The sequence below is a fragment of the Crinia signifera genome, chromosome 2, assembly GCF_055691185.1.
Source record: "Crinia signifera chromosome 2, ASM5569118v1, whole genome shotgun sequence".
Lineage (NCBI taxonomy): Eukaryota > Metazoa > Chordata > Amphibia > Anura > Myobatrachidae > Crinia > Crinia signifera.
The window spans coordinates 330394623-330408733 of NC_139218.1; the positions used below are offsets into that span (position 1 = coordinate 330394623).

General features: G+C 45.2%; 1 protein-coding gene across 2 annotated transcripts in view; it reads right to left on the reverse strand.

Moving 5' to 3' along the window:
• Positions 1-14111, reverse strand: part of AGAP2 (ArfGAP with GTPase domain, ankyrin repeat and PH domain 2) — a 217482-nt gene that overhangs the window by 38887 nt on the left and 164484 nt on the right. For both annotated transcript variants that reach the window (XR_014469772.1, XM_083169414.1), the window contains exons 10-11: positions 8299-8403; positions 6846-7029 (exon numbers count right to left, since the gene is read on the reverse strand). Coding sequence is in view for 1 of the 2 variants with exons in the window: in XM_083169414.1 (XP_083025540.1) it covers positions 6846-7029; positions 8299-8403 (289 nt within the window). In the remaining variant the exon portion in view is untranslated. The remainder of the gene's footprint in view (positions 1-6845; positions 7030-8298; positions 8404-14111) is intronic.

A 14111-nucleotide genomic window follows, 5' to 3' on the forward strand; every position in this document is an offset into this window, starting at 1 on the left:
CGATGCCGTTTATGTTTTTATCTGCGACATCGCCAGTCACATCTCAGTATCGAAGACCATGGGCATGTTACTACAGGACTCGCCAGGCTGCTTTATTTTCCTTTTTATTTTATTTAAATAAAAAAAAATGTTTTACCTCCTATTGTGTATTAGTTCCTTTTATTCTATTTTGTTGGAAAATTGTGGATCGACCTTCATTGTATGTTCTTACACTTTATTATCCTCTGTATGTATTAACTGCAATATGTGAGGTTCAATAAAACATATTTTGGAAAAAAAAAGGAAAGCAATATCAAATTTTTATTATATTATTCTACAGTATATTTATATGGGTACCAGACGACTCACCGACAGTCGGGATTCCAGGGTTTTTTCTCCAAAATTGGAATCCCGACTGTCAGGAGCCCGACAATCGGAAATACAGGCTATTTTCCCTCATGACCCCAATAGAGGGAGAATAGAATAAGTGGTGAGTACAGCGAGCCCACCGAGCTTGCAAGGGGCTTGAATGCGCTCGCTCCCCTTTCGAGTCCTGAGAGAGGGGATTCTGATGTCGGAGAAACTGCTGTAGGATTCCTGACTATACCATGCCCATTTATATAGCATCACAAATTATGTAGAGTTGTACAAAGAATATCCTTTACATTAGTCCCCATTGAAGCTTACAGATATAAGGGTTGGTGTATTAAGCAGTGACAAGAGTGAAGTGGACCATAGCAGCCAATCAGCTTTGAGTTAGCATTTACTAAGCACATTGAAAAACTGATAGGTAGGAGCTGATTGGTTGTTATGAGCAATTTGTTCTCCTCTGTCTGCTTCTCCACTGTTTTCACTATTTGATACTTCAACCTCTAAATTCTCCACACACAAAGACAAACACACACACGCAACATGGAGAGAACATACAAACATCACAGGAAGCAAACTCATGACCCCATTGCTTTGATGCAATGTTCACCACGGTGCCCCCATCTTGTCCACAAATGATTTCAGCGTGAATTACAAAATATGTATGTGGCAATTTGTGATAAAACATTTCGGTAGGGTAATGGCTTCAATGGACATAATGTGGGTACATCTGTGTGCCTGTCGTAAAGAAATATGATTGCTAGCTCAACTGGCACAGGAACTGGTGTGAATGAATAAATATTCTGAGATTGTACAGCAATGCAGAATATGTTGGCACTGTGTAAGTAACAGAAAATCATAATCCTAATGATTATGATGTTGGTATATTAGGAATCTTGGATCACTTCCAGTCACATTCAAATATTTTAACAAGCAGATGGTCCTGTATGAGCTCCCCCACCGGCAAACAATACAGTTAATAAATACCATCATGTACATTTCTTTGTCAATTGTTTCATGTCAGTAGTGAGAAGGGAAGCTGAGGGGGCCATAAGTGAATCCTTATCTGTGACAAGACAACATGGCTGATGCAGGGTGAACTCAAGTCCATTTGCAGAGTGCAGATTGCGTGTTTTTGGTCTGCACATGCTCCAGAAATAAGTGAATGCGTGTTGGCCTATGCACATGGAATTGCCTGCTATGAATTGTCGTGTGTATGTGTACACGTAAATACACCTGTTCAGGGCAGGTTCCAAGATGGTGCAGGTGAGAGCCTACAGTCTGGTGATCTGTGTCAGCACTCAGCGATTAGGGGTAGTATGCATTACAAAGTCACCAGAGATTTGCGGCAATAATAGATTTGAGGAAACTGCTTTGTAAACAAACCAGAGGTTATGCAAATGAATGGTCTCCAGAATATACTGTAGTTGACAGTAAGTAATAGTCACTAATTTGCACTGGGTTTTGTTCAGTGGTCTTGGGAATACTCTGTGCTGTAAGGAGATTCATAGGATGATATCTGAATATCATTCAATAATCTGAACTCCGCATTGTGTAGCTGTCATTACAATACTCATTGGGGGTTATTCTGGTTCACTCACAAATGCAAATTCCTTCTCAAATGGACAAAACCATATACACTGCAGGTGGGGAGATGTAACATGTGCAGAAAGAATTAGATTTGGGTGGGGTTTTACTTCAAAGTGAGATCTATATTGCAGTGTAAGAATAAAGCAGCCAGTATTTACCCTGCACAAAAACAAAATAACTCACCAAAATCTAAAGGCCCCCTTACACTTGTCCAATTTATTGTCCAACAAATTGGACCTGATTGACTCAAGATTTATCCTATGTGCAGGAGGATCAATCTCTTGCAATCTCTTGGTTATACCCAATGGCATAGGATTGTGCATTGGGTCCTACACATCAGGCACATACGATTTTGTCAGACAGGCACATCAGACTTTGTCAGATAAATTGATCCAATCCACCTGAATTGGGTCAAATCTGACAAAATCTCACAGTGTAAGGGGCCCTTAACTCTCTCTGCACACTATCTCTATCTCTATCTATCTATCTATCTATCTATCTATCTATCTATCTATCTATCTATCTATCTATCTATATATATATAAACGATATTTAGAGTAGCACTCCCGTTGCTTGAACTACTTTTCAAGGGTGCCCACCAAGGTCCCAAAACGGCCTCACATATATACTGTATATATATATACATTTTTATAAATATTGTATAGACATGGCTATGCTATTTGTTTTGGATATTACATATTAGGATAATATCTATGTAAATTGGTCATTAAGATGCTTTCAATATATCAGAGAACTGTTTTTATTTTGGAGTACTTAACCATTCTTGCTTACTTTAAATGTCTCCTCTTTGGGAGAAGACTGGAGAGAAGACTCTGTAACATTTCTGGGGGCTGAGCTGGAGCTTGATGTAATTAAGCCCGGCCCCAGTACAGAAAATGATTGAATTTTATTGTCAAATAATACAAGAAACCAGATTCAGTATCATTGTATAAAAAAACTATGCAGACTTGTTAATTAAATCATACTGAACAAGGGTCAAATAGCTCTTATTTATATAATATCATAATTTAAAAAAATCAACAATTTTGGGATATTGTTGGAAAAACACGTTCTATTTATTTGAAAAATAAATAAACTTTGGACAGGGGAGAGGTGGGAAGCTGCAGGTTTTCTGATCACCTTGAGCTTGGGCTGCAGGAACAATGGGCCTGCTTCAGACCCTATTGCAGGGTTGCAAATTCGAACTGAGATTATCAAAAATCTTCACAAGCGCACAGTATGCAGTGCACATGGGACCCAATGCAAACAAAGCCAACGGGGGCCATTTGTGGGCTGCATGCTGGTGTTTTGTGGTAGTGTCCTAGAAAATGCAGGTGGCGTTTGGCCGATGGGAGTGAGGGCCGCTGACATCAGCAGCGGCCTCCATCTCACCATGTCCATGGCAGCCCTGAGTGAGTCTAGACTTTCTTGGCGGCTGCAAACAGGCGGAAAACCATTTCCCCCTTTGCACCTCAACCAGGCAATGCACTCATATGGTAGAGGAACGCCACTGCTGTACTTTGTCTGGATGAAGAACCATACGGTATACAACCCCATCCCCTCCAGATTCCAGCTCTCTATTATTAATCTGCAGAGAGGATATTGGGATATCTCAGCCCTCAAATCCATTGGGACATACCTCTTATTTGGGCCCAAAAAGAGAAGGACATAGGGGACCATCAAACGGGTGTGGTATAGGGCTCTGACAGTGGGGATCCCGACAGTCAGTATCCCGACGTCGGGATTTCAACTGCCGGTGCTCCGACAGGGGAGTGAGCACAAAGAAGCCCCTTGCGGACTCACTGCGCTCATCTCGCTATGCTCGCCACAGGTTATATTCTCCCTCTATGGGGGTCGTGGGCCCCCACAAGGGAGAATAGCCCCTGTGTGTCGGGATCCCCCCTGTCGGAGCACCAGCAGTCGGGATCCTGATGTCAACTTTTTTTTTTATTTCCTTTTTGTCCTTGCAGCTATGTTACAAGTCTTTTATTTGTTTAGACTATAAATAGTCTGTTTTCTTAAGTGTCATAATAAATATTTGTATATTTTAAATATCGTAAGACCTGTATTTATCTACTTTTACCACAACTTACCATCTGTATTTGTTTACTTACGATACGGTCGCATCAGAAGTAAATGTGTCAGGGACAGACCAACTTAGCCAGGCAAGTGGTTTACTATTAAAGTGGTCACTACAATACTATCTGCATTGTATATTGACTGCTGCAATAGGGTGCACTGAATACTAGTCAGCTCAGGCCGTGTTATATATCATTGTAATCAGTGCTATTTTTGTAGGAAAATAGGTTCAGGAACTGTGGGCAGGGCAAAAGTGGGTGGGGATGTGGGTGGAGATATCAAAAGGCATCGATTGTTGCATAAACTTTTTTTAACACATAATCCCCTCAGCGGTGCCATATATACACAATGGCCTCAGCAGTGCCATATATACACAATGCCCCTAATACCCGCAGTAATGCCAGATACACAATGACCCCCAGCAGTGCCAGATAAATAATGCCCCCCAGCCAGCAGCGCAAGCTTAAAAAAATACTTAGTGGTACTATGTACGCGCGCCAAAGGCACACCCTAAAAAATAGGTGTGGCCACATGCCACATGGGGCATGGCCAATTAAAATGGGGGCGTGATACACATATGCCCCCAATAGTGCAGTGCCAGATACACATACAGTATGCCCCCAATAGAGCTAGATACACATATGCCCCCACAGTGCCCGATACACATATGCCTCCACAGTGCCAGATACACATATGCTCCCACAGTTCCATGTATGCCCCCACAGTGCCAGAAACACATATGCCCCCACCATAGGCGAATCTAGAATTATGGTAATGGGTGGTCCCAAATCTAGACATTACAGCAAGGGGACCTTAGCGCGGCGCAGCCGCGCGGTAAAAGGGGGCGTGGCCTCATGGGAAGGAGGCGTGGCATCACAAAAAGGGGTGTGGTGTTACACTTTAGACCATACACAGTAATGCCCATAACACATTTTAGCAAACTCTGTAATACCCATTACACATAAAGCCACACGCTGTAATGCCACTTACACATAAGGCCACACACCATAATGCCCATTACACATTGTGCCACACATCATGATGCCCATTACATACTATATAACAAACCGTTATGCCCATTACATATTTGCCACATAAGTGCTGCTTACCTACATGCTCATTGCTAGGGGGTTCTTGCTTGATGGCACCATAGTACCCATTACACATGATGCCGCACACCATAGTACCCATTACACATGATGCCGCGCACCATAGTACCCATTACACATGATGCCGCACACATAATGTCCATTACACATGATGCCGCGCGCCATAGTACCCATTACACATGATGCTGCACACATAATGTCCCTTACACATGATGCAGCACACATAATGCCGCTTACACATGATGCTGCACACCATAATGCCCCTTACACATTAAGCTACACATTATGCATAATGCCCCCACATACCACTACTTGTAGCGTCCCTTAAGCAATACCCCCAAAAGTGCCACTTACTGTAAATTTTTATATGAGCCTTCGCTACTGCTGCAGGGAGAGATGGAGAGCGGTGCAGCTGCTTCTATGGGGAGAGGAGCAGAGCGCAGCACAGAGCACGCTCAAACTCCCCTCCTGGTGTCCCCTCTATCCGAGTGGACATTTGAAATATTGTGCGCGCTGTTGTTGTGCGTGATGTCAGGGGAGCACGCGGGCACCGGCACCACATGATTAAAGGGGGGGGGGAGGCTGAGGTGAAATCGGGAAGAAGAATTGGAGTGGAAGCTGCAGGGGTGACAGTCATTGACAGCTGGGCAGAGAGCAGGGGGCTGCCCGGCTGTATTCAGAGCACTGCAGGTCATGGCTGTTTGAAATAATACCCCTTTCACAACAGAAAATTCAGGGATTTACCCGAGAATATGGTCCCAGGATCATGCAGGGACATTCCCAGGCTGACACCTTATACACCAGCCTAGTCCCTGCATTTTCTGGTGTGAGGGGGAGAGACAACCACTTCCCTCTCCCTACCCCCATTTAACCAACCAGCTATATCTTCAGAAACAACTGACCCATTTACATGAGACCAGTATCATATTGAATAACTTTTGAGTTGGCTTCGAATGATTTTGGTCCATGAAACTGGGCTGTTGGTTACAGAGAAATCTGCCCTCAAAGAACATAAACAGTCATGAAATTACATTTAAGAAATGAAAAAAACAAACGGTTTAACCTCAATATCCCTGGAACCAATTAACCCATATGGATCCAGCCTGGTATCAGATTAAAGGCCCAGCAATTTGGGTTCAACTGAGATCAACCCCGAGCTTCAGTGATGCCGAAGGGGGAACTGGCAGCCGTTGAACTGGGTGGGGGTCGGAATTAGCGGGTCCCATGTTATCCTGAAGGGAAAATGTTCCAACTTTGCCTGGTCGTATCTCCGGTTCCCTGGGGGCTAGAGACACGGGGCTGGGCTCGTTGGAAAGCTCCATCCCTCAGCTACAAAATGGGCTAATGGGTGGTCCTGTGCACCCCCGGACCACCCCCTAGATTCGCTTATGGCCCCCACAGTGCCAGAATCTCCCACCAGCAATGCAAATCACCATTGTTGCTGCTGCCATTCACATGGCAAGTGCACATGGCAAGTGCAGAGAGCCACGCAAGGGGACGCAGTGCTACGTTATGTGTCCATGATGGCTGTGTTGACATTCAGTTAAAAAAAAGAACCCATGTCGAACTTTTGACTGTTGACCTTCCCCATGTCGATCTAACTCCATGTCAACCTTCAGGCATGTTGACATTGATGAATGTCGACCTTACGCTTGTCGACCCTATGACCCACACCATCATGAAGACCAACACACAAAAATGTTTGTCAGCATTACTCACTTGTTGTTTGGAGTTTGTTACTTGGTGAATCTATCACTGAGGGGCTGCTCACATCTTTCAATAATCCATTAATACTGGCAGATGGGCCACAAGCAGAAATAGCTCTTGGAGGTCTCTTTCCAGGAACCTTCACTGTGGTTCTCAGAAGATCCATCTCCTTCCCATGAGCGCTGTGCAAATAGTCCTTTAAAAACACAGATACAACATACAGTACATGTTAAAAAAATTATCATTCATTCACTTACACAGCAGGAAAGTCAGAGAAGGAGGAGAAGGGTACAATGAGCAAGAGGTAGAGCGTGGCAAGACACTTTGTAAAACTAGCTTTGTGATATGCAATGGAAGGTGAGTTTTTAAATATACTGAATGTACATATATGTCATACTCAGGTCATCATACATCATATCCAGCTCTTCATATGTCATACTCAGGTCATCATACATCATATCCAGCTCTTCATATGTCATACTCAGGTCATCATACATCATATCCAGCTTGACATACTGTATGTCATATCCAGCTCGACATAAGTCATAATCAGAGAGCCGTAATTTTGACTTGAACCGCTCCTCCTATAACATTGGGCCAAAGTCAGAAGACTATCCCTTCAGCGTCTAAACTGCAGTGCCTCTCGCTTAATTTCCCTAGTGAGCCTATTACCGATCAGGTCCATTCAGTGTACCGGGTAACTTGTGCTGATGACATAAGTAATGTGTATGGATGGTCTCACTGCAGGGACACTTCTTACCTTGCTCTTCAAGCAACTACACTTCCTGAATTCATTTGTGATTAAACATCGACGTCTCATGGGAAATCAAATACATTAAGTGTTCCAGCCCCCAATGACGCATGGCTAAGTAAAAAGCACTTCCGAAGATTAACAAAATAGCTTCTCTTGCCCATATTTTATGTGTAAGAAAGGTGTCAGGTAAGCAGGGAATATTACTCTGCTGCTTTGCAATGCAGGGATAACAAGTAAATGACTCACTCATCAACCGTGGGGAACATCAGCAAGAAATGCTGCTCCATCCTCTAATCTCACTCAGCAGTGTCCTGCCAAATGGACCTCGCAATGTAATATGATTGGGAGAAGACATACATAACACTCAAGAGCAAATATGGTGATGCTGCAGCTTCATCCTATTGAGAATATCACATTTATAACTGCAGGGAACACAGAGATTTTCAATTTTGTGAGAATCCAGTAACTATAGCGATTACAATGAGATGGTGGTTGGTTATTGGGAATGAGGGATCTGGCCATACAGTATTAGTGATTATATAGCAGTGGTACAGTAGTATACTATATTGGGAGAAATGAATTGTGCTAGGAGGCTGGGTACACATTTGAGGTTAATTTACTAAGATGGGAGATCTGTTAAAGATGGGATGTTGCTAAGGGCAACCAATCAGATTCTATATATTAGAATAGGATATATTCAAAGACACTTACATTAATGCTGGGATGGTAGAGTAACATTCCATTGCTTGTCAGTGTCACGTACTTCTTCTTCCATTCCTTGTTCAGAGAGTTCCCACTACGTTTCATAAGGAAGCTCTGAAAATGAACACAGTAAGGGGTGATGTGTAGCTGCAAAGTGTAGCATACTGCAGGTCAGATCACAGCATATGATACTCGTACTCTCATTGTTCTACTCAGGACATTACAGCAGTGCTGGAGTCAGGCTGAATAGAGCATTATACAAGGGGGGGTTATTCTGGTTCGTACGCATGGACCAGAACATTCGCACGGGGACTGATTGTGGGCATATGCACATGCGCAGGGTCATTTCTGCACTTGTGCATACGCTGGGTGCGTGCAGCCACGGCAAAACCCCATGTCGACCTTTTGATTGTCCATCTTGCCCATGTCGACATAATGCTTGCGTTGACCTAATGTCATATGTCGACCTTTCAGCATGTAGACCTAGCGGTGTCGACCTAATGACTGTCGACCAACATGCTGTAGACCTAATGATCCACACCCTGATACCATGCTCTTTGTCCACAAGCTGAATGAAGTCCCTTTTAACACTATAAGAATATTGACTTGGAATCTATCATGTCATCCAGTTAATTACATTTGTATGCACTTTTCCGGACCAAGACACTTGCAGAAACACTGGACATGTAAGTGTGTAGATGAGGCCAAGCTTCCTGGGAATGTAGAGGTCTTCTGCATATGAAGTTATGACCCTGATATAAGAATCCAAATAATTCTTCAGTCATTCTTCAGGCACAGAGAAAATGCCAGACCCAAAAAGATGTGGCTCAGGCTCAGGGAAGATGAGTCTATTCTGTGCAGCATGCATCCTGGTTCAGTTAGGAAGAGACCTTTATTTAATTCTAGTCCACCATTGTTTGCGCAGCCTTCCTTCCTCCGACTACTAATACCTCCTCTTAATACTGCATCCCTTGGTGGGATACATATGGTATACCGGCATTCAGTATGCCAGTGATCAAAAGATCGAACCTGGCTCCCAATAGGGAGACTACCGGCAGGTGCTCCATGGGTACCCTAACCTTCTCACCTACCCTCCAAACCCTCCAGCCTAGCCCTAATCCTCCCATCCTGCAGTTTGACCCTAACCCTCCCCACTAGTGCCTCACCTGAACCCTCACCACCTAAACCTAACCCTCCGCCCGCAGCTAACCCCCCCTTTTAAGTGCCTAACCATAACCGTTCCTCCCCGAAGCCATACCTCCCTGCAGCTTAACCTGAAGTCCCCCCCACTAGTGCCTAAACTTAAACCCCCCTTCCCAGGCCTGTTCCTACTCCAACCCTACATACTCACTGATCAGGATACCAGCTGTCAGTATTCCAGCATCCTGACCGTTTCAAGGTTCCTGTGCTGGTCTTCTGATGGCAGGATGCGGTAAGCATCCCGGCAGTCAGGATGTGGTCACCTCATCCCTTGGTGAATATATCACTTTTTTTGCATTTTAACTCAATTAACAATAGTGCAGAGAATGCAAGCAGATTATTTAAATAACATGCTGTATGCATAATAGTCTGTCCCTACCAAAAAGCAGGGGGCAGTGGACATTTGTGTGTATTTCATATCCCCAACATCTTTATTGATTCCCAAAGGGTACTGTCCTTCTTTGGTTCCAAACATCCATTCTCTGGCCCACACAGCAACACAGAGGTACAGCATGTCTCTATACCTTGGTAAAAGGTAAATGTACAAATCTCTGCTCTGGATCACTTGCGTTCTCTTTGTGGAAAGATTCAATTGGAATGTGTGGGTTCTCCTTGTGGTAGATCTTCCCACAAGAAGCTGCAGGTAGCCGCTCCGAAAAGGAATAACCTATAGCTTCCCACTGTGTCCTAGCACACGCCTTCCATTTAACGTTCTTTACAGAAGGTAACTGTAACAATTAAGGTGTTCACTTGAGTGAAGTCATGTGGGTGTTTGTCATTTGCTGCTGCACTGTGCCAATGCATTAGCTAATCAAATGGTAACAAATGAGCATGTACCATGAAAGCACATTAATCCCTTCACAGTGAGCGTACATTAACCCCTCATATAAAGCAGCTTGTTCTGGTCTTGTTGATTATTTTCCATATCATGGCAGCCCAGAGAAATACATAATTAGTAAAGCTCTCCAAACTTAATATGAATCTGGAAGAAGACAAGCGAGACTGTGTAAATACTGTAAGCACTGTGTGCTCATTTTTTCTTTTCTTTTTGTGCAGTGATTTAAGGATTGATCAAGTTGTATTATTCGTCTGTAACACTAGGTGGCGTCTGGAGAGCAAACGCTAAATCAAAAAAAATGATGCTTTTTAAAAATATTTATTTTTGTTTTATAGTTGAGAATTTTCATAGATTTCTCAGCACCTATTTGACATTTTTTTATACATAAATTATTCTGTGTAATTAATAATCCTGCACAAATGTTGCATTAATGGACAATAATGTTATGCTTGCCGCTAGACTCTGGGGAACAGTGGCAGAAAATGGGGAGTGAAAGGTCAGGCGTGAGCCCGTAGCCGGGACCGCCGGTTAGGACGGCCACAGCGAATCCTACGCTGACTCTGTTGAGTACCCCGGGCAGATGACAAACCCCTGCAGGTACTAGGCTTCACCTGTGGCCGCCGCGTTCGAAGGAGCGAGTTAGGCCCGCTCCAACCCCGATGCAGCTAGGTCTATGAGGTGACAAGGGGTAAGCGATCGTCAGGGGTGACTTCAAAAGGATAACTAACTACTGGGCCTAACTGTAACAAAAACCCCTGTCTGCCGGCACCGGGCCTAATCCGGGAAAGCGACCCAGTCGCAGGCACAAGTGGCAAGAGACGGGGAATCTCCACGTAGAAAAACAATAACACAGCAGGTAGCGAATCCCCAAACAAAGACTGGGACAGGAGAGAGAGAGGACCTACCTATCCGGGAAAAACTAAGGGCAGGCAAGGAACTGAGGGTATCCGAACAATAAATGGAAATAAGAGTATGGGCCAGGCCCACGGAGGAGCAAGGTCCAAAACCCACACAAGGTGACAAAATAAACGGCTAGGCAGCCTACGGAAAAAGGAGAACGGCAGCTCCAAAATAAAAGAACCAGGCTCCGCAGGAGCACTTACGTGACCCTAAGAAGACCACCAGGGTAGCTGGGCTGGGACACTGGAGCTGGATGATGTTACTCCAGTTCCCACCAATGAAGACAGGCAGGCTCTAGACGAAGTGACCAGGAGCAAGCTCAGAAGGTCAAAGGTAGACACAGCGCCAGGGACCGGGGAGTAGCTCAGAAAAGCTATAACCGGCGTCTGTGCCCAGCAGACGCCGGCTTATATTTGAGCTTCGCGCCGCCTAGCTGACGTCAGCTGGCGACGCGGGGAGGCGCTGGGCGGAAGTGCGGGGTCGTTGCTTAGCAACGCCCCGACGCCCGAGTCCAGGACGAGGCGTGAGACGCTGGCGGGGACCACCCCCAGCGCTCACATGCCCTGTGACGTCCGCCGGCTGTCCGGGCGCAGGAGATCCCGGACAGCGGCGCTTAACAGTACCCCCCCCTTGAGGAAGGGTCAACAACCCCTTTCCACCAGGCTTATCCGGAAATTCTCGGAAAAAAAATCTTTTTAGACTGGGCGCATGAAGGTCCTTATCAGGAACCCATGACCTCTCCTCAGGACCAAAGCCCCTCCAATGCACCAGAAACTGCAAGGAACCTCTAGTAAACTTGGAATCCAGAATTTTCTCTACGTGAAACTCCTGTTGTCCCCGCACCATCACTGGGGAAGACCCAGCGTTGCTCCTGCGATGAAACTTCTGAGAAAAGAACACAGGCTTGAGGAGGGAGGCATGAAAGGTATTGGCGATCCTGAGGGACTTGGGTAGAGACAAGCGAAATGCTACCGGATTCACCCTTTTAATGATCTGAAAAGGACCAATAAATCGAGGTCCCAACCTGGCTGAAGGTTGATGAAGTTTAATGTTACGGGTCGAAAGCCAGACCCAATCACCGACCTTAAAGCGACAAGGACGCCTAGACCTGTCTACAGACGCCTTCTCTCTCAATGCAGCCTCCTTAAGAGCAATGTGAATACTCCTCCAGATGACTCTGAGTCGAGAGGCCGAAGACGACGAGGCCGACCCAGAAGCTTCAGGTCCCAAGGAGTTGACTCGCGGATGGAACCCATATACTGCAAAGAACGGAGAGGTCCTAGATGCTGAATGATGTGCGTTGTTATATGCAAATTCGGCAAGTGGTAAAAAGCTTGCCCAATCATTTTGCAATTTGGACACAAAGCATCTCAAGTATTGTTTGAGGGATTGGTTCAACCGCTCTGTTTGTCCGTTGGACTGTGGGTGAAAAGCCGATGTCAAACTGGTCTTGATTTTTAATGCAGAACAGAACAGTCTCCAAAACTGTGCCACAAATTGTGGCCCACGATCAGACACGATATCTGTGGGTAAACCATGCAATCTAAAAATGTGTTGCAAAAACAGAGCAACCAACTCCTTGGCCGAAGGTAATTGTCTCAAGGCCACAAAGTGCGCCATTTTCGAAAACCTGTCGATCACGACCCAAACCACTTGACAGTGAGCGGATACAGGTAATCCTACAATAAAATCCATCGCCAAGTGTGACCAGGGTCTGACAGGAATGGACAGGGGAATCAACTCCCCCATGGGCCGAGACCTCGGAACCTTATGCTGCGCGCAGCCATGACAGGATAATACAAATTCCCTGGTATCACGTGACATGCCAGGCCACCAAACAACACGAGAAAGCAGCTTCAAAGTTTTGAAGACTCCTGGATGGCCAGCCAGTTTGGAATCATGAGACTCCGATAGGACTCTACGTCTAAGAGACGGGGGAACATACAACTTGTTGGTGGGGGTTTGAGCCGGAGCCTGACTCTGAGCTTGTCGGATGAGGGCTTCTAAGGTTTGCTGGGCTCCTGCATGAATGCAAGATGCAGGCAAAATGGGACTCTTGCTGATCTTGTCATCGTGTTGGGGAAGAAAACACCGAGACAGCGCGTCAGCTCTGACGTTTTTTGAGCCCGGTCTATAAGAGATAGAAAAATTAAAGCGCATGAAAAACAACGCCCACCGAGCCTGCCGGGCGTTGAGCCTCTTAGCTGTTTCGATGTATTGCAGATTCTTGTGGTCAGTGAGGACCAGAATCTGATGAACCGCTCCCTCCAACCAATGACGCCACTCATCAAAAGCCCATTTGATGGCTAGCAACTCTCTATTACCAACATCATAGTTGGCCTCTGCCGGGGAAAATTTTCGGGACATATATGCACAGGGATGCAAGTCCAATGACTCTGGATCCCTTTGAGACAAAACTGCTCCTGCCCCTACTTCGGAAGCATCCACTTCTACAATAAAGGGAAGGTCAGGATTGGGATGTTTAAGAACAGGAGCTGAGACAAAGGCTTGTTTCAAAGATTCAAAAGCCTGTTCTACCTGAGGGGACCACTGTGACGGATCGGCCCCTTTCTTGGTTAACACCACCAACGGAGCAACAATAGAGGAAAAAGAGTGAATAAATCGCCTATAATAGTTGGCAAATCCCAGAAAGCGTTGTATTGCCTTCAAACTGGTAGGACGGGCCCAGTCTACCACAGCTTGAAGCTTCTTAGGGTCCATTTGGAAACCCTGAGAAGAAATAATGTAACCCAAAAAAGAAACCTCTGTAACTTCGAACTCACATTTTTCCAGTTTGGCAAATAATTGATTCTCCCTCAATTTTTGCAGGACTTGACGCACCTGAATTCTGTGGGAATGTAAATCTTGCGAAAAAATCAAGATG